Raw genomic sequence first — 18,843 nt, forward strand, 5'->3', positions numbered from 1 at the left:
CAACATCCTTGTACTTGTGATAAGCCAAATGGCTATTAATACAATGGTCTTTGAAAACTACTGTGACACCCTCACTCAAGATTCTCTTATTTTTTCAAGATCAGCAAATATAGTATGGGCAAATCCCATGTCTTCGTTATTCTTAAATTTTTTAAATATCTCTTTTATATTTATCTGAATCATTTATATGGAAGGGCAATTTTGTTCTTCTGAGGGTGCTGTTATATACTTTTCATTTTAAATAACAAACTTGATAAGTTCCTGACTCTTCAGATTTTCCTCTTCTACTTAGGTGAAGATCATGGGTAGTAAACATATGTATGGGCATCAGATGTAAAGGAAGTAGTTTTAGTCTTGAATTTTCCCTAGCAGTCCTTTCTAATTTAGAGTTTACTGTAGAGATCCTAGTGTCTATGTGAAAGATATCATTCCTCATAGGAATAGTTCCTAAGGTTAGGTTGATAAGTTGGGTTTTATTTAAAAGGCTGAGCATATCCTTCATTAGGATTTTTTCATCAGTATTTTCAATGCCATTTGCCTGCCAAGACAAGAGCATAATCATCACTTCCTAAGTGTCTGCTTAGCTCATGCACATCTTCAGTTAATTTGTTAAAAATCAGCTCCAGGCCTAACAAAGGAACATACATCATAAGTTGTCCTTTATCACGGCCATGACTATCAGATAAAAATAATTGCATTCGGTTTGCTTATTTATGAATTGATTTGCATAAAGTCTTTAGTAATTGATTGTTATTTATTTTTCTTTCATTTTGTTGTTGAGATTTCTCCTGTTTAGAGAGTCTTTATCTATGTCTTAAAGAGGATCAATGGGTAGCAAGCAGGCTATAGCTGTTTTTTTATACAAAGTGTGAACTAGTGCTAAAATGTGAAGTTTAATTTGGTACAGGCAAAGTTGGTGAGGTTTCAAAATTGATTGGCCTTAGAGGTGGAAAAGAAAGCGTTTTAGATCCCTCAGTTAATTTAATTTAATTTCTGTGTTTGAGGTTGTTTAAGTCAATGACATATTGGAGCTCTTTATTTTTCAAAGTCATAAACAGCAAAGTTGTTGTGGGGAGGTATTTAGAATATATTTCATTGCTAACAATAATTAAATTTAAAAATGTTTTTATTTTATTATTCTTAATGGATATTCAATTCACCATTAAACAATGTTTAAATAATCACTAATAACTACTATTGTAACAGATCACTGTAGTCTGATTATTGTGAACCAGTTAGTTGCTGTGCTTAGCTGGTTACAAGCAGCTATTTTCATTTTGCAGACAAAAACTGTCAATCATGTTATGTCAATTTTTAATGCACATTTATTTCAGAGTAAATTTCAGGTTACTTGCTGTTGGCCTTTTTACTTTAAAGTTGTCCTTCTTGTAATTTTATTTTATTTATATAAAGAGCAAATAATATTTATCTCCAGTTTAAAAATGTTTCCTTTGAAGTTTGACTAATTTTAACTGTGTGTGTCTATTTATGATAAAAATTTATTATAGTTAAAATAAATTAAAAACATGTGCTTTTTATTTAACTCTTTCAGAGCCAGGACCAAATATGAGATGTTGCAAAATTTTGTCACATCTCATATCCCCTTGCGACTAGTCAAAAGTGGCAGGCTAAAATTGGCGATTTTGCAGTCTCTTAGATTATAATTTATAATTTTTCATAAAAATTAGAGAATGACCTAAAAGTTGCACCAAATTACTCGTATAGATATATACTATCAAGAAAAAATATATAGATGTAGTTTTAAGTAATTTAAAATTAAAATAATAATGTTTTAATAGATTACATAAAAAAAATTTTATTTTTAAATTTTTTTTGCAAATAACTAAAAAAGGAAAAATAATTTTACAGTGGGAAGCTATTTTATTATATTGTACATTTAGAAAGGAACAACCATACAAAATGTTGTGTTATTTCTCTCATTTTCTATTTATAAATGTGCTATTTATAATTTTACTCCTGTGAGATCGCAAATTGTCAGTCATTGTCAGCTACACACAATATCTAAGCACGTAACAACTAACACTACTAATATTTACAACCACAAAATAAAATAATGAAGAATCCAGTATACAATAATACAATTACACTAAAGCATAAAGAATTAACAACAAAAGATCGAGTTAGCTGATAATGTCACGTGACAATTACGAAATAAAAATGTATAGACCTCCAAAATCAAAATTATATTCATATTAATTATCTACAAATATACTAGGGAGTAAAAAAACATAAAACTTTAATCATTTGACGTCGTAATTATTTAAGAAAATTACGAATATCAAGGAAACTATATATTGCCGCCTGGCTCTTTTCGCATATGTCACTGACGGCAATATTTTGCCGCCTGGCACTTTTCAGACGCGATCTATGGCAGCAATATATTGTGCCGCCTGGCCCGGAAAGGGTTAAGGCTGAACTGTAATTTAAATTATTATTATTGTTTTAGAATGGAAGATAACTATTATTTATTCTTAGTTTGTTTCACTTTTAAAATGTTAAAACATAAAAACTCACTGACACTAATATAAATTCACTAAAATTACATTTTAGTTCAGTTTAATAAAGAGCACAAAACTAACCAGCCTCCTATATACAAACATAGTATATTTTATTACTGTATAAAATACATAGAGCAATATAATTAATTATGGATCTTATGTCATTTGCCTAAGTGTCAACCTGACCTCTTGTATCAACTAATAATGTCTTGTATTCTTTTATTTTTAGGTAGGGTATACACGCATCAAGCATAGTTAAAGTCTCTGTTCAAAAACAGTATATAAACCATTTAGAAAAACAATTACATGAAAACTACTAAATTTGCTCATTTTGAATCTTGAGGGTCAAATCTGAAAATAAAATGATTTTCTTTTTTTTGTTTTCACTTAGTATAGTTTTTGAGAAAAAAAGTCTTCTAAGAATTGTTACAAAGTTGTTCAAAAGTAATAAAGTGATATAAATATACAAGGTCAATATACAAATAAATTTTAACCAATTAACCATAACACATATAAAATGATTTGGTCAATAAATAAATAAATTATAACCAATTAACCACATACAAAATAATGTTGCTATATAAAACATGTCTTATTTACTATAAATGATAATAGACATAGTCGTAGTTTCCAAAACCAGTGTATAGTGATAACAAACTTTTTTTGGTGTCATATTTTTATGGTGTAGTTCATTTAAAGAAACCGACATTATTCATTCTCTTTTGTGCTGCTAGTGAATGATTTTTTCTTCATATTTAGTTTTAAAGTAAATGTCATGAGTGCCCTTTAAAGTAGACTATATTTATGTATCGGAATGGATAGAAAAGACTTTTTTGTTCGATTTAATTTTTAGGGAAATTAATGCTGTGTAGAATAATTTGGTTAGATGAGTTTGTGACATTTTTTTGGCTCTCAAGCACTAATGATCAGATCAGCCTTATAGAATTTTATATTTTACTGATTGTTACTATCGTGAGTAATGCATTTCATTCATTATCATCAGTGTGGAGCATTAACGTTGATGGCCGGAAGCAGTACTACCGTTGTTCAACTACAAATTTTAACTTCATGAAACTTCATTGTTCCTTTTGTTTTTTTAATTGACTTTTCAATTATTTCCTTTTTGAAAAAAGAGCAAATAATGTGAAGTGGCTACAGTAAACATTTAGCCAACCTGTTAACCTGTTGACGAGTGCCGCAAAACATACCCAAATGAGTGCGCACAGCATTTGCCGTTTGGTCCCATATGAGGGAGCACGGCATTTTCCGTTGAAGACTAATGGCTGTCAGTTCGTTCTCCAGTTTCGTTCTTATTGTGACGTCTAGCGGAGATTTTTGGAACTTTTCAGTGGTTCCTAATAGTTTCGCTGTACAGTGTTGCTAGTCCTGTATCGTGGTGACACCTGGTGATAACTTTTAAAACTATTTTACGGAGGAGGGACACATGACCCGCTAAGCCTCCAAGGGCGCCATTTTATAAGGCCACTCCCCCCAGAATGACACAAAGAAGCGTAAACTACTAAGGCAGTGCTATGTGTGCAAACACACCACTCGAACTGGACAAAGAAGAAAAGAAACCATCTATGAATGTTCAACATGTGAGGGCGCCCTTTGTATATATCCTTGTTTTGAGCAGTATCACACACACACTAGCAAATTTTTAAAACGAGATTAATGCTTTAACAATCTACAATGTATTTTTATATACATTTAAACTACAATAAACAAGATTATTAAGTTTTTTTGTATTTTACTCCCTAAAAGTCTGTCACTGGTCAATGAGGCACTCAGTATGGACCGTCATAGCGGCACAGCAAATGCCGTGCGCACTCGTCAACAGGTTAAAGGGCTGCAAAATTGGTTAATATTTTATAACCAACTTGATAGGTATATTCTTCAAAGCAGCAAATTTCGCAGTAAACTAAAACTAGCTAAGGTTATTCATGTTTTTAAGCATGGTGTAAAACTGAAGCAAATATTTATTTCTTAATCACTAGTAACATGAATTCACTAAGAACAAATGAACATGTACATGAACATTGTTGCTCGTGTTAGCTTCATTATTGACCAAGTAATAGGAAAAAAAATTAAACTACTGTAATTGATTATTGTATCGAAGCAAAGTTTTTGAACAACTCTTGACAAAACTATTGTCCTGGAGCGTTCAGACACCTCAGTTGAATGGTTTAGGAGATACTTGACCAATAAAGAGCAGGTGGTTTACTCCATACTGCCATCAGAGAACCTGATTTTAAACAGTTTCAAAAGAAGCAATGGGCGGTAAATGCAGTCAAAAGACTTCCAAAAATCAAGAAGCGTTAAAATGGTAACAAGTCTTTTATCATTGCCGAACATATATCTTCAGTGATTTTTAACAGAACACTGGTTGTAATTAGATAAGAACGAAATCCTGATTGAGAGTTGGACAAAATTTTATTGAATTCAAGAAAGAAACATATTTGCTGATGCACCACTTGCTTAAGGCATTTAAATAAAGCTGATGGAATGCTGCTAATGGGTCTGAAATCTGAAGGGTCACCAGGACATGAACATTTTTTAAGTGTGTTTGCCCACTAGAGCAAGTTTCCAAACAGACAGAAATATTGAAGAAGAAAAAATATTTGTAATTGTAGAAACAACTACTGGGAGAATATGTTTAATTTGATAGGTATTTTATTGGCTCCAACTGTGTTACTAGAAATCCTCAAGATTGCACTCATAATGTCAGTATCAGTCAGATAAACAAAAGAAAATTGATGCCGAGCATGATTTAGTGGAGCAATACTCAATTCATTGGTATAATCACGGGTATCGGATAGATCAATAGGGATATCCGCAAAGTAGTTGTTGATTATATTTAGATCAATTGCGATGGGCTTATCAGTGTTAACTTAACCTATGCCAAGCTCTTCACCTTTTTCTATAAATATTTTGTTGATTGTGGAACAGAAAATTGTATATAGTAAAAATCTTATTTTGGCAGGTACTTGTTGCTTGGCTCTGTTCCTTAGTCTTTGATATATTAGCCAATCAGCAGGTGATTTAGTACTTTTCTCTATATGAAATGCAGAGTCTCTTTGAGCCTGCAAATTACGTATCAGATCTGTGATCCAGGGATCTGGCCGCATAGTAACCCTCCTCGTCACCAGCGGTATGTGCTGGTCACAAAGAGAAGAAACCAAAGAGCTAAATTTATATACCAACATGACAGCAGTATTGCCAATATAACGCTGTAGTCATTGAAGGCAAGATCCAACATATTATAAAGGCTAATAAAAAGAAACAGACAGTTCATTTATCAAAGTATTAGACTGGCAACAGAGGCAAAATACTTGGAGTGATAATAGTAAAAGGCCTGAGTTGCACAATCTTTGTAGAAAACTGAGTACTGAGATCTATGTCATAACAAGACTACCAAACATAAGTGACAAAGTCACTGCTAAAACAGCATACCACATTTTGTTTGAACCTTATCTCCACTATGATCTCTTACTATGTGGAATTTACATCGTATCATGGTGACAAAAAGCCACTGCTAAAACAGCATACCACATATTGTTTGAACCTTATCTCCACTATGATCTCTTACTATGGGGATTTTACATCATATCTTAGTGATACAGAAGTGGGCTGTGAGGGTACTTGCTAGCTTACAACCAAGAGAGAGCCTATATATTCAAGAGTGATGTAAAGAAATGGCTGTTACAACATCCTTTTTGCACTATTAAAGAGTATTGTGCTAGAGATTATGACATGATGAAAACAGAAGACCAATATAAACTTTGTATATATATTTTTTTTGTTCTCTTAGGACAAGAAGCTTATAAACTGCACATAGTCCTGTAAGAACCTTTGCGCTGCTTCCGGAGTGACAGGATATTAAGGAAGGGTAAGGTTAGGGAGTAGGGGTCGCCTCCTATCGATATCCATGAGGAAAAATTAGGGCACTACATCTCAAAGTCATGTCTCCCCGAAAGAAGGGGAGGTCAGCTCTGAACCAGCCTCTCCAGTCAAAGTAGGCAGGGGGTCGCATTCCCTTGTTGAGGTTAGCAAGAACCTCCGATAGTTAGGGAGCAAATCCCACCAACTCAAACAGTCATCTCCCACAGTAAACTAGACCTATCGAATTGCCCATGAACCCCAGAATCTCAACATTTGCATATCATCAATATGCAATATGGACATCAATAAGGTTGCCCAGATTTAAGTGACATATCGGTTTTTGCTGTGCCCAGTGGAGGGTTCAACTGGAATGTATAAACCAGTCAGAAGTGATCCCTGCTGGGTAAAACTTTGTATATAGTAAGTTTATTTAATTTGTATTATTTCATGACACTTAAAATTTTCCATGAATTTGTAAATAAATAATATTGCCCATCGGTGATTTAGTAAATCATCGTTCTGTAAAAACAAGGAGCGAAATATTACTTTTATACAGTGTAGGGTAGTGACACTACAGTCGTTCTTTGTTTACTTTTATCCTCTCTGTTCATTCAAACGTGGATTGGAGCACATAATCACTATTGATTTCTACACGTTGGAATCTTCTCTTTCCTCTTGTACAAAAAACATTGTGTTATTCGTTAATAAAATTTGTTTTAGTAGCGACTAATCTTGCCAATATGTGATGTACATACAAATGCGATCGTGGTTACATATATGCATGGCTACACTAAATTTAGGGTTAATGGGTGCAGAAGCTATTTGTAAAGTGGGCAGCTTATCGTCTTGTACAGTCCTTTATTATTCCATGAGTAACTGGTACCATATACCAATTTTTCTGGTAAGTAATAAATTGTTATCATTACTCTGGTGCATCTTGAGTATTTACTGAAATTATTACTTGATTTAAATAAAGTTTTGGGCTTCTAAAAGCTAATGCTTCTGAAAGTTTTAAAAACCTTTATTAAAAACAAGTAACAATATTCTTATGTAAACTGAGGTGATAAATCTCTTTTTAGGTGTATAACGTGTACCCATTTCAATCAAGCAACAGTTTTTGTTTTCTTTCGATGGAGTGCTGTAATCTAATTCTATATTTCAGTTTAAATGGTACGTAACATCTTTCTGAATGATGTACTATAAATTAAACCAAACTTTACTTATGTCATATGAGGAATCTATTATTTGTTTCATCACAAGCTATTGACAAGGATGGCTTCTTATGTTGCTGTGCGGAAAGTTCTTTGTATGCCCAAATAATTTGTATGAGATTTTAATAAATAATCTTAGATAATTTAAAAGATATGACATAAGAACCTTATTCAGTGGAGTATTAGACTGAAGTTAAAGGCAGATTTGTTTGATAAGTAATTTTTAACACTTTCAACTTTAGTGTTTTAAAGGTGAATTGAATTTTTATATTAGGTAAGATAATTACATTAATAAATAATTCATTATCTAAATATCAGATATAATTTGATCACAGATTGATCCTAATTTTAGTGAAACCAATCTATGAAAAGCTAAATTAAACTTTTTGTTCCAAGTGTTATTATTAATGAAAGGTAGTAGAAGTGAATTCTGATATCATTTGGTTATTATGAGTCTAATACACAGAGTAGTCATATCTGTGGTGATAAGATTTGGGTGGAAAGCAGTTGCTGCTTCGATACATGATAACCTACAATATAACACAAAGTTCACAACTGAATGTTTTCAATAATTATTATGTGTTCCGAATTGGTGTCATCAAATAAATGATAAGATACATTAATTTTGGTTATTTTAGTTTTAAATGTAGTATGTCATAAGTTTTTTGACAGTGCAAAAATTTGTTTTGGTCATATATTAAAAAATAAGTCTAACCTTTATAGTACAGGGCGTTTCAAAAAGGACTTTACAACTTTGAAAATTTATATTAAACTTATTAAACAAGGTACAGAGCTGGTTTTGGTGTTGTTTTAAAGGAAAACAGTTCAAGTTTTGACTCACGTAGTCCGCTAGTGCCTAATCGCGCCATACAAGCGCTAGTGACAGTTACGTTAAACATGGCTGCCTTCACTGGACCAGAGCGTGCTAGTTGTGTGTTTTGGTTTGAAGAATTTAAGTCTGCGACAACAGTTCAGCGTAATTTTCGTACCAAGTACGCTAAAGATCCTCCTAGTAGGCCTACAATTTATGAGTGGCATAGTTTTGTAGAAACAGGGTGCTCAGTGAAACATAAAAAATCCTCAGGTTGTCCAAGCACATCTGACGAAGTCGTTGAGCAAGTGAAACAATGTTATGTAAATAGCCCTACGAAATCGAACCGGCGTGCATCTCGTGAGCTGCAAGTATCACATTTGCACTTGAAACCATACCGATAATCGCTTTTACAAGCAATTAAAGACACTGATAAGATTGCCCGTAGGAACTTTTGTGTGGATATGTCGAGTGGATGATGATGAACATTTCTTGGACAACATAATCTTTTCTGACGAGTCCAGTTTTCACTTAAGTGGCAAGGTAAACACACATAACTGTAGGATTTGGGGCAGCGAAAATCTACATGAAACATTACAACATGTTCGTGATAGTCCTAAAGTGAACTCTTTTGTGCGTTGAGCAAGAGGAAAGTGTACGGCTCCTTTTTTTTCCAAGAGAGAACCATCAATGGGATAGTGTACCTTGATATGTTGCAACAATTTTTAATACCACAGATCGATGAGGATGACCGAGAACGAAATGTTTTCTTTATGCAAGATGGCGCACCACCACACTATCTGACTGACGTCTGGGATTTTCTAAATGACCGCTTCCCAGGTCAATGGATTGGCCGTGATGCGCCAATTGCATGGCCCCCCCCAGACCTGTACAGGAATCATCCATCACCTACCTCGTTCTACCATTTCTATTATTAGAGGTGCATTTTTTTAAAAATATTTGTCCAAGGAATAACATTCATGGCTACAAGGTACTGTTTTAACTTTTTAAGAAATAAGTTATTGAATACTATATACTGTATGTTAGTCAACTGGTGGAGTTTATTATTTTGATTATTTTACATTTTATATAGTAAGTTGGTTGTTCCAGTTTATCAGAGCAATAAACAAGGTTATAAAGTTATGTCTTGTTTTATAAGAGCTCTTGCTATTATTTATAAAAAGGTGTTGAATTTTTACAAATATTTACAAATTAAAAAAATCCTAAAGTTGACAGTGTCATTGTGCTGAAGTCAATAATGGTTTATAATGGTACTTGGGTTTATATATATTATTCATGAAGCTCTTTTTTGTATGATAAATATTTTATGAAAATGTTGTAAATTTATGCTGCCGTATACAAGTAAACCATAGTTCATAATATTCTGAAAATTATAAAAATATACTGTTATTATGATGTCAAATGATACACAATTGACAAGATTTCTACGTTTAAAGCAAACCGAATTCAATTTCTTTTGCCTACTATTCAGTTTGGGAAGAAAAGTCTAGTTTTTAGTTTAAAAAAGTCAGAGAAATTTGGTGAAAGACTCCACGGAAAACTAAAACTTACTAAAATTGGCTAATGTAGACTTTGATTCACTGAGCTTCAAACTATTGGTATGGAACTAGTCAACTCAAGTAAGCCTCCCTATTACCACGGCCGATGTGTCATCTGCATATTGATACAAGTCATAGTGTTGTGTTGACATTGGAAGGAAGATCAGCTTCAAAGCTAAGGAGGAGAGTTTGGCCCAGAATAGAGCCCTTGAGGGCATTCAATCTCACTTGTTCTCTGGTCAGAATATGACTTTAACAAAATTTTTCTATCTTTACTCTTTGGAATCTTCGATTAAAGTAGGATTAAAAAAAATTCAGGGCAATACACCTCTAACTCCATATTGTTTTGTTTCGTTAAAAAGGATATCTCTATTCATACTATCAAAAGCCCTAGTTAGGTCTCAAAATATGGCTGCAGATGGAATTTTATTTTCAGTACTGTTGTATATCATGTAAAGTTTTTAATTACATGTATTGTAGACAAATCTTCTCGGAAGCCATATTGCTCCTTATTAAGAATATTGTGCTTTTTAAGAAAATGTAGCAGCCTATTAAATATTAATCTTGTAAATTAACCCTCTGAGGTCGGCCGGGACAGCATCTGTCCCACTTGTTATGAGTGGCCGAGTAGCGTGCGGGATATAGTCTGACCCGGTATACTTGGGTGGCTGAGTAGCGAGCGGGACACCTGCTGTCCCGCGCTGTAGTGCTTTGTTCTTTATTTTGTATCTCCTTAACGAACTAACCTTATCATGCCAAATGTGTTTTGTTTTAAATAACATAATATTAATAAACTTTTAACACTTTTAAACTTTTATTCTTCTTACTATGTACATTTCGGAATCATTGATTCCATCTTCAGGTACAAAATAAGGTTAAGTTAATTATAAAAATAAATAATTAAAATCAATTTGTCATGTGTTTTTTACTACCTTGGTGGCTAAATTTGTTGTATTTAATTTTATGTGAGATCATTGTATATTGTTTGTTTCTTAAAAGTTGTATTTTTCACAAAAAAACAAATCGAAATTGTTGACTTTGTTTTGGAACGTTTATTTGCAAAGAAACTATTCTTTAATTTTTTGGATACCACTGTATTGAACAGCTATATTCTCTACAAATCTGAAAATGGAACAAAGAAGCCTCTTAGTGACTTTCGACTAAAGCTTGTCCAAGGACTTATTCTTCGTTTTGGTCCCACTCACGAATTGTTCAGAGTCCTACCATATGAGAAACCATAAGCTTTCTGCTAGAAATAGTAATCACTGGCCAAAACAATCCAACACTCGACGACGCTGTGTAGTGTGCCGCAAAGCCGGAAGAGAGAAGATATTCACTATCTACTGTAGTGGTGGTAACGTAGGATTGTGTTTGGATCCTTGCTTTCAAAGGTATCACACCATCCTACATTATTAAAAGGACTTTAAGATCATACTCGAAACTATTTCAATCTGTGTAAATAACTTTAATTTACTGAACTCTACTCAATATAATTTGTAACTATAAAAACGTATTGGTGTATTTTTATCCCAAAGAAAATGTTTCATTTATAATTAAAATCTAACATAAGCTGTATACTGATATTTAAAATAATTTCAATGATAAGTATTTGAAAACAGCTTCATTCTAGGTTTTTTTACCACAAAACACGCTTAAAATGTAATTAAACACAAGGTTTTCAAACTAAATAAATGTAAAACACATATATTAATTGTCGGAAAATTCGCAAGATTAACTCAAAATAAAGGTAATTTAGTTTTACAAAATAAAAACTTTACTTTGAACCAATTGAATACAAAATAAGAAAGTTAGAGGCAAATAACTAGAACAATGCGCGGGACATGAGATTTGAGTGAAATCCCGCCGCCCAGCGAGGGCAGGCAAGTCTCGCACGTACCGCCACTCAGGCACAGCACACGTCAAATAGCGCCGGCGTCAAAGGGTTAAAAAAACTTTGATTATATGGAGGTAGGATGGTAATTTATTAATCACAATTGTTTTTGTTCTTCAGAGGTTTGATATCAGAGTATTTAATTAAAATTAATAAACGACCCAATGAAAAAGAATAGTTAAAATTATAAGCAAGTTGTGAAGCTGATAAATATGAGATAGGTTTTACCAAGAACATTGGAGTTTTGTCTCAACCAACTGATCTTTTGTGAAATAACATCTATTACTTCATTAGGTGTCACTGGGGTCAAAGAACATTGGAGTTTTGTCTTAACCAACTGATCTTTTATGAAATAACATCTATTACTTCATTAGGTGTCACTGGGGTCAGTAAGAGGGTCTCACTTCCTTAGTCACAATACCGTCCAAAACCATGCATAGCACCTACAGGATCTGGGCTTAGACAAAATAAGTCTATTTGAAAAATGATTGAAATAATCATTTATCGAGTTTGCTTCCACACAACCCTTCCTGATCATACCACCATCAACTTTGATTTCCATTTTCATTAGTGATGAATTTATCTGTCTTCCTTAACTCTCTGTTAGCTATCTGCCAAGAAGCTTTAGAGGCATTATTGGTTGTTATATTGTGTCATAGCTGGTGGTTTACATAATGTTTTATCTGTCTAATAAGTTAATGTTTTCCTTGTTGCTTTTGAGCTGCATGTTAAACCTTCCTTATGTTACTACATCAGGTTTATATTTCATCTGTTACCTAGTGTATTTTTATAAAACATTTCTTTTGAAAGTTAATATTTAAATAATAAAAAAATGTGTTTTAAAACTCATTGTAAAGTTTATCAATAAATTCATATCTATTGCTATATGGAACAGGATAAAGTTTATCCCAGTTTTCTTCCTCTAAACTTAAGACTAAACTGTGTAAGATGTTGCGTATAAAAAACATGCCTGTTGTATTTTAAGGGTTTAGCTAATATTATTATCATCAGTACAGGTTCTTGATTTTGTTTTGCTTCTCTAGTAGGCCTGTTAAGACAAGGAACTAGTCCGTACACATGAGTTATGTCCAGTAATAGCTTTGAGTATTTGTCAATTACTAAGGTGATGTTAGCCACCACCCAGAACAACTGTTTTGTTTTGCTTCTCTAGTAGGCCTGTTAAGACAAGGGAACTAGTCCGTACACATGAGTTATGTCCAGTAATAGCTTTGAGTATTTGTCAATAACTAAGGTGATGTTAGCCACCACCCAGAACAACTGTTTTACTTTTACTTTTTATATTCTGGTAATTCTGTTATGTATGGCAGTATAAGTATAAGAAAGGCCACTATTGCTTAAATAACAACACTCTCCTGAGCCAGTGGTCTGTTAAAAATAATATTTTACAGCCTGGTGGTAATTGTGATAAAAATATAATTAATTTTTCTAACTTATTGGAAATTTTCTGGATATTGTAATTTATTATGGAAACCTATTTGGTGCTAGTACAATTATGTATTGTTTTCTAAAAAAAATATTGTTTTACATTAATAGGCAAAAATAGGCTAGCTGTGCTTTTTTTTGCATATAGCTACCTACATGTTGGGTACACTTGCCCAAAGAAGCTTAGGTTTTTATGGAATTCACTATAGTTTGTTTATTGCTATAGTTTTTATACTGTGACACTTCATATGTATGAACGATTTCTTTTTTTTAGATATTCCATTCCCACATCAATAATCTGTCTGCTGCTTGACAAATATAGGCTGTCTAAAAGTCTTTTTTAGTCAACTACTTTTTTATCAGAAAAGGGATACACCACCTTGTCTATCCTGTTGCTCTTTTAGCTGTAGTTCTATCAATGATATAAGGTATTATTCTATAAATCAGGAGAACCTTATAAAAATGTCTTTGTTCTAGGGTTCTTTTATAGAGTATCTGTGCTTACTTGATTGCTGCTATTTCTGCCATTTCCTTTTTATAATAAATGCTCAGAGGTAGTATAAGATGATTTCCAAAACTTAAAACTGAACTTTGTTTTTGAAGGGTGATTTTAAAACATTTAATGATTGTACCTCCTTTCATACTTGATACCTAATATAATCTTCATTCTCTGCCTTTGGCGATACACAATTTTAAAAATCATTTTCTTACAAAGATTACCATTTTTTTTCAATAAACTACTTTTAGTGTAGAGGGAGATCCCAACATTGAAGGCTTTAAAAAAACTTAAAGAATATATGCTTCAAACTGAAATTTATACTTATGATGGTATTTGTCAAAATTGACCAGAAAAAAATAAATTATTAATTATAATACTTCACATAGTTTAAGCTATATATCATTAGTGTTTGTATTTAACATTGTTATATAGAATTACATTTTCTTATATCTTGATCAGCCTTATAACAGTGTAATGTTCTATTGGGCTAATAAATTATGTCATTTCAAGAAACAAACAAACTGGATTTTATAATTCTTTGATTACATTTAGTAGGGGTATTACATTTTATAACTGTATTTCTAATTTATTTTTAATAATCAGAAAATATAGTTTCTTGCAAATCATGTCAGTACTCCATTATGATAATTTTGTTGCTTGATGTTAGATTTAATCATGTTTTTAAAGATCTTGGAATGACGGTTCACTATACTTCAAAATAACTTTATCATCAAATGTGTGGTCTTCTTTGTAAATAAGACTTGAGCTTTAGTTTCTTTTAGTTTTGTGTGTTTTTAAAAGAATATTTTTAAACCAACTGTTACTCATCAAAATTGAGCAATTTGGAGAGAGGATCTGCATTAAAGAGTTCAGAACAGAGCATAAATGCTTTGGATACAGATTTAAAGTTTTGAGTGGTTTGTGATTATTGTGAACTACCACTCAACAGCCCAAAAGACAATTAAGTTTTATGGAATTGAATATTAAATACATCAATAAATATTCATAGTTAAAAATAACACTACTATTTTGGTTTCAGATATCTCCCAAAGTCTTCACTTTGACGCCATCATGAAAAACCCTGATTGGCAGCTGAAGGCCCAGAGGAACCAGGTGAAGACGTCATCTACGCTGAGGATCCTGGAACCTGTGGAGGAAGCTGGAACCACAGAGATTGTCTCGAAAAGGCCACTGCTAGAACAGCGGAGGAGGTACTTCAAGCGAAGTGCCGTCACTGCGCTGTCTGACAGTAAGACGCTTACGTTCATTATCCTACAGTTTGAGATTTTAACACTTACTGTCTCTGAATTATCTACATACACAGAATTATGCATGTTTCTGAATTATACATAGGTCGTGAAATACACTATAAATTATAATTAATTATTGCATGATATTATACATGAATTTCATAAATGTAGGATTGAATAAAGACTGCTACAATACCAACTGTCTAGGATTCTGAGGAAGAAAGCTGTTCAATATATAAGAGAAAAAATCATGTCCTAATAAATACGGGATCATAACAAATCATAAATTTGTTACAAGTCTATTTTAAAGTATCAATATAATGTTGGTAATATTGGTTCCCTAAAGTTACACCTCTTTTTGGATTATTTAGATTTATTAGTGGTTAGTAGTCTTAGATTTTATACAGCTTTTGATTTCTTTCTTAATGAGGTCTGATTTAGTTGTAAAGGTGAGTAGAGAAAGGGTTTTCAAAAGTTTTATTTCAATTTGATTTACACAGAAAGAAGTATCATTAACTGATTCAAAAAATTTCTTCATATATATTTAACAGTGTATACAGTATATTGTTTAAACTTTCAGTATAGTTGTTTAGAAGACGTATTTGGTGTTTTCCTGATAACAGATTAAACCTAGTAGATTTGTGTGGTTTATTGCATATTTGGGGGCTTAAATATTTCCTTGATTTGGTGACCTTTATATATATATATATATATATATATATATATATATATATATATATATATATACAAATTGGGAACTTATAGTCAGATTTAACATTTGTTCAAAATTTTAAAACAATTCAGCTTGAATGTATTTTTGTTAATTTATGAACTAGTTATCTATGGACATACATTTTTCTACCACTGGAAATGGAATCGATATTTAGCATAATCAAAATAGAATAATATATATTTTTTTGGACTATTACAAGAAGTAGGCACTAATTGAAGCAAAATGTATTACGTATTGTTTAAAAGTAATAAAAATGTTTAAATGACTAAGCTTATTTAAAAAGTAAGATAATTTCTTTTGAACAATCTTTGTTGTCTCTATTTTTTAAATATCTATCACTCCAGCATCTGTATGATTGTCTGGGGTGTTTAGACTTTCCTATGATACATATTCTGAAAGAATTATAATCTGATTAATTTATCTTCTTCTCTTTCTATATATATGTCCTGAATTTTGGTGCCAATCATGCACCACTAAACTTGCCATATCCAATACAGGCAGTACAAGAAACAGAGTTTTGTTATATTTAAAGTGACAAAGTGTTTTATTTTAACTTGATGTCTGAGTAATTAAGTATTAGAATTGAACATTAATATTTTCTCAAAATTTCTAAAAGTAATGAAATATTATATTACATTTGTATTATTTATATTATATAGGCCTACAGAATGTCTAATTGAATTATATCAACAGACAGGTTTGGTTATATTGTAAATAACAAACATCTTGACAATATGAGCCGACTCATCTGGTCACAGTTAATTGAATATAAAAAGTGAACAGTAATTTTATAAAAAGAGACAAATTGTCAATTAGAAGAATGAACTAAAACTGACTTAAGAGCCAGCTGTGTGTGGAGCCATGTCCTTATTTACAGTATTAGCCATAATAAACAGTACTGAAACTGAATCAGCTGTAGTTGCCTTCTCCATCAGTTGATTCAATTTTCGATTGTTGCCACGGCTTCATGTTCATTACTTCTTTCTTAGTTGAGACTAGTTTTTGCTAACGGGTCAATCCATTTCAAATCACCCAATAAAAATAAAATTTGTTGCTCAACATTTTTAATTTGCCTAATTTTTTTATTATGAGTTTCCTATGGGTAGACAATCACAAAACACTATTTGAAAAAATTTTACAAGCCGTAGTTTTTTCCTGGCGGCCATTTTTAAAATGGCGGTTTTGCAGATTTTAGTAAAATACGCGGTTTGTGAAAAGTTTAATTGCCAAGCTATTTTTAAAGATATCAGAATAATCCAAAAACCAGTGTGTTCAGCTTAAAATGAACTTCAATTTGACATTATAATAATGTTTCTTTTGTGCAAGAAAGTCAGTCAAACTTGTTCTGCAAAATCTCGGAAGAAAATCATCAATTGTTACTTTTTAAGACCCTAAAAGTTTAAGAAGGAAAAGAGACTCACAACTAATATCTTATTTCTTTGTTGAAAACTAATATAACTACCTACTGAAAAGGTTCAAGCCCTGAGAATGCTTTCCTTTTTTTTCTAGAGCTTTTCAAAAATGGCCGAAAGCCTAATAGTGTCAGTTTTCTAGGGTTAATAATTAAAAGGGGACTGAATGAAAATAAATGAAAATTTTACAGAATGTTCTTTATACAAATAGGAATATCTCATAAAAATAATTATAACTGAGACTTAACTATTCATCGACGGCTTTCACCAAATCTTCGGTGATCACTGACGACCGACCAGATCGTGGTTCGTCATGGACATTTTCCCGTCCATCTTTAAAAGCTCTCACCCACTTCCGCACTTTGCTGTCACTCATTGCATTTGGACCGTACACTTCATTTATCTGTCGATGAATATCCGCTGCTGAAACGTTCCTTGCTGTCAAAAACCATATCACAGACCGTATTTCACAGTCGGCGGGACGTTCAATAGTTTTAAACATTTTAAAAAGGCACAGACAACAGCAGACTACAACGATTTCACTGCAAATGGCGTCGTTCTGCGCGCAATGCATGCCGGGAGTCATGCCGCATGCGCATTTCGCTGCTCGCTTACTGTTTGTCTGGTTAACATGAATCGGACCTTACTTTCCGAATTACCCTCGTACATTAAAATATTTTTTACTTGGAGATTTTCTATAAATAAAATAACATTTCTTCAGTAATCCACTATTAGTTATAGAGTTTGTATAGTTAAACACTGAATTTAAAATCAGGATTTAAAAAATTAGATCTAGTTTTTCCATAATATTACAGATAACAATAACATAAATTTTACAGTGGAAAATAATAAAAACTTGTTGAATTACAATGTTTCTCGTACAAACAGATCATATGTAAATATTTTATAACTGCTACAAACATTTAATTTTTAAAACTGCAGTCGTAGGCCCAAAGCCCTCATGATGGAACCTTTTGTAATTTTTAGCGAGGTAAGAAGTAGATGTAACATGTTTACATATCTGCCCGAATTCACTGTCACTGCAACTTCATTTTCCTCAAAGAACCAGGGACCAACAATTGCAGATGGGGAAATTGCACACCACCCTCACTTGGTGAATGAAAAGGCCTTTCATGCAATTCTCGAGGATTGGTGTCAGCCCAGTAGCTCATTTTTTGTTTATTCATGGACCCACACAAATGAAAATGGGCTTCATCACTAAAATACACAATAGCGTCCTCAGGAATGACATCCAGAAGAACCTCACACGCGTTCCTCCGATTATTGTAGTCACGTTCTTACAGTTCCTGCACAATCGCCATCTTGTATAGATGGAAATATAGGTCTTCATGGAGAATTCTCCTCACAGAACGATTGGAAAGTCCAAGGGCAGATGCATGTTTGCTCACTGAATGCCGTGGTGATCCCAAGATTGAAACTCTCACTGCCTCAACGTTCTCAGATGATCTAATGGGCCGTGGGACTCCAGTTCTTTATTTTGTCGCACTTTAAGTTTGTCTAAACGTAGTGACCCACATAACAATTGATTTCTGGTCCAGAACAGGTGCCAACGGGTCTAAATTTAAATAATTCCGAAAGGTGCGCTTGGTTGCGATCACTGAACATCCACTCG

At 32.7% G+C, this 18,843-nt stretch overlaps 1 protein-coding gene across 2 annotated transcripts in view; it reads left to right on the forward strand.

Moving 5' to 3' along the window:
• The window catches only part of LOC124371855 (KAT8 regulatory NSL complex subunit 1), an 86,884-nt gene that overhangs the window by 37,209 nt on the left and 30,832 nt on the right, over positions 1-18,843 (forward strand). For both annotated transcript variants that reach the window (XM_046830231.1, XM_046830225.1), the window contains exon 4: positions 14,855-15,064. In XM_046830231.1, coding sequence (XP_046686187.1) covers positions 14,855-15,064 — 210 coding nt within the window. The remainder of the gene's footprint in view (positions 1-14,854; positions 15,065-18,843) is intronic.

This window comes from Homalodisca vitripennis, chromosome 1 (genome assembly GCF_021130785.1).
Source record: "Homalodisca vitripennis isolate AUS2020 chromosome 1, UT_GWSS_2.1, whole genome shotgun sequence".
In the NCBI taxonomy this organism is placed as follows: Eukaryota; Metazoa; Arthropoda; class Insecta; order Hemiptera; family Cicadellidae; genus Homalodisca; species Homalodisca vitripennis.